This window comes from Penaeus monodon, chromosome 31, assembly GCF_015228065.2.
Source record: "Penaeus monodon isolate SGIC_2016 chromosome 31, NSTDA_Pmon_1, whole genome shotgun sequence".
Lineage (NCBI taxonomy): Eukaryota > Metazoa > Arthropoda > Malacostraca > Decapoda > Penaeidae > Penaeus > Penaeus monodon.
The window spans coordinates 8,929,233-8,929,460 of record NC_051416.1 but is presented as its reverse complement, the minus strand read 5'-3'; the positions used below and the strand labels follow the sequence as shown (position 1 = coordinate 8,929,460).

Here is a 228-nt window from a genome sequence, read left to right as displayed (position 1 = left end):
AAGCCCTGCTTTACTCACCATACTAGTAGCATTGGCCACGAGAATGTTGGTGTGGGGTTCGTACAGCTCGAGGACGAAAGTCTGTGGGAGGCCGCCATCAAAGCCAGCAACACAACGCACATTCACTACCGTTTCGGAGAGGTTAAAACCCGAGCAGTTGTGCACGGGATCGGGTCGACCTAAGGTGGGGGAGAGAGTGAGTTCTGAGTGTTGGGGAATCGAAATAGA

The 228-nt window shown here is 53.1% G+C and overlaps 1 protein-coding gene across 1 annotated transcript in view; it reads right to left on the bottom strand.

Annotated features, from left to right (window-relative positions):
- The window catches only part of LOC119592881 (protein turtle homolog B-like), a gene marked incomplete at its 3' end in the record, with an annotated part of 32,862 nt that overhangs the window by 7,183 nt on the left and 25,451 nt on the right, over positions 1-228 (bottom strand). The window contains 1 exon segment of the mRNA XM_037941775.1: positions 19-179. Within this exon segment, the coding sequence (XP_037797703.1) occupies positions 19-179 (161 nt within the window).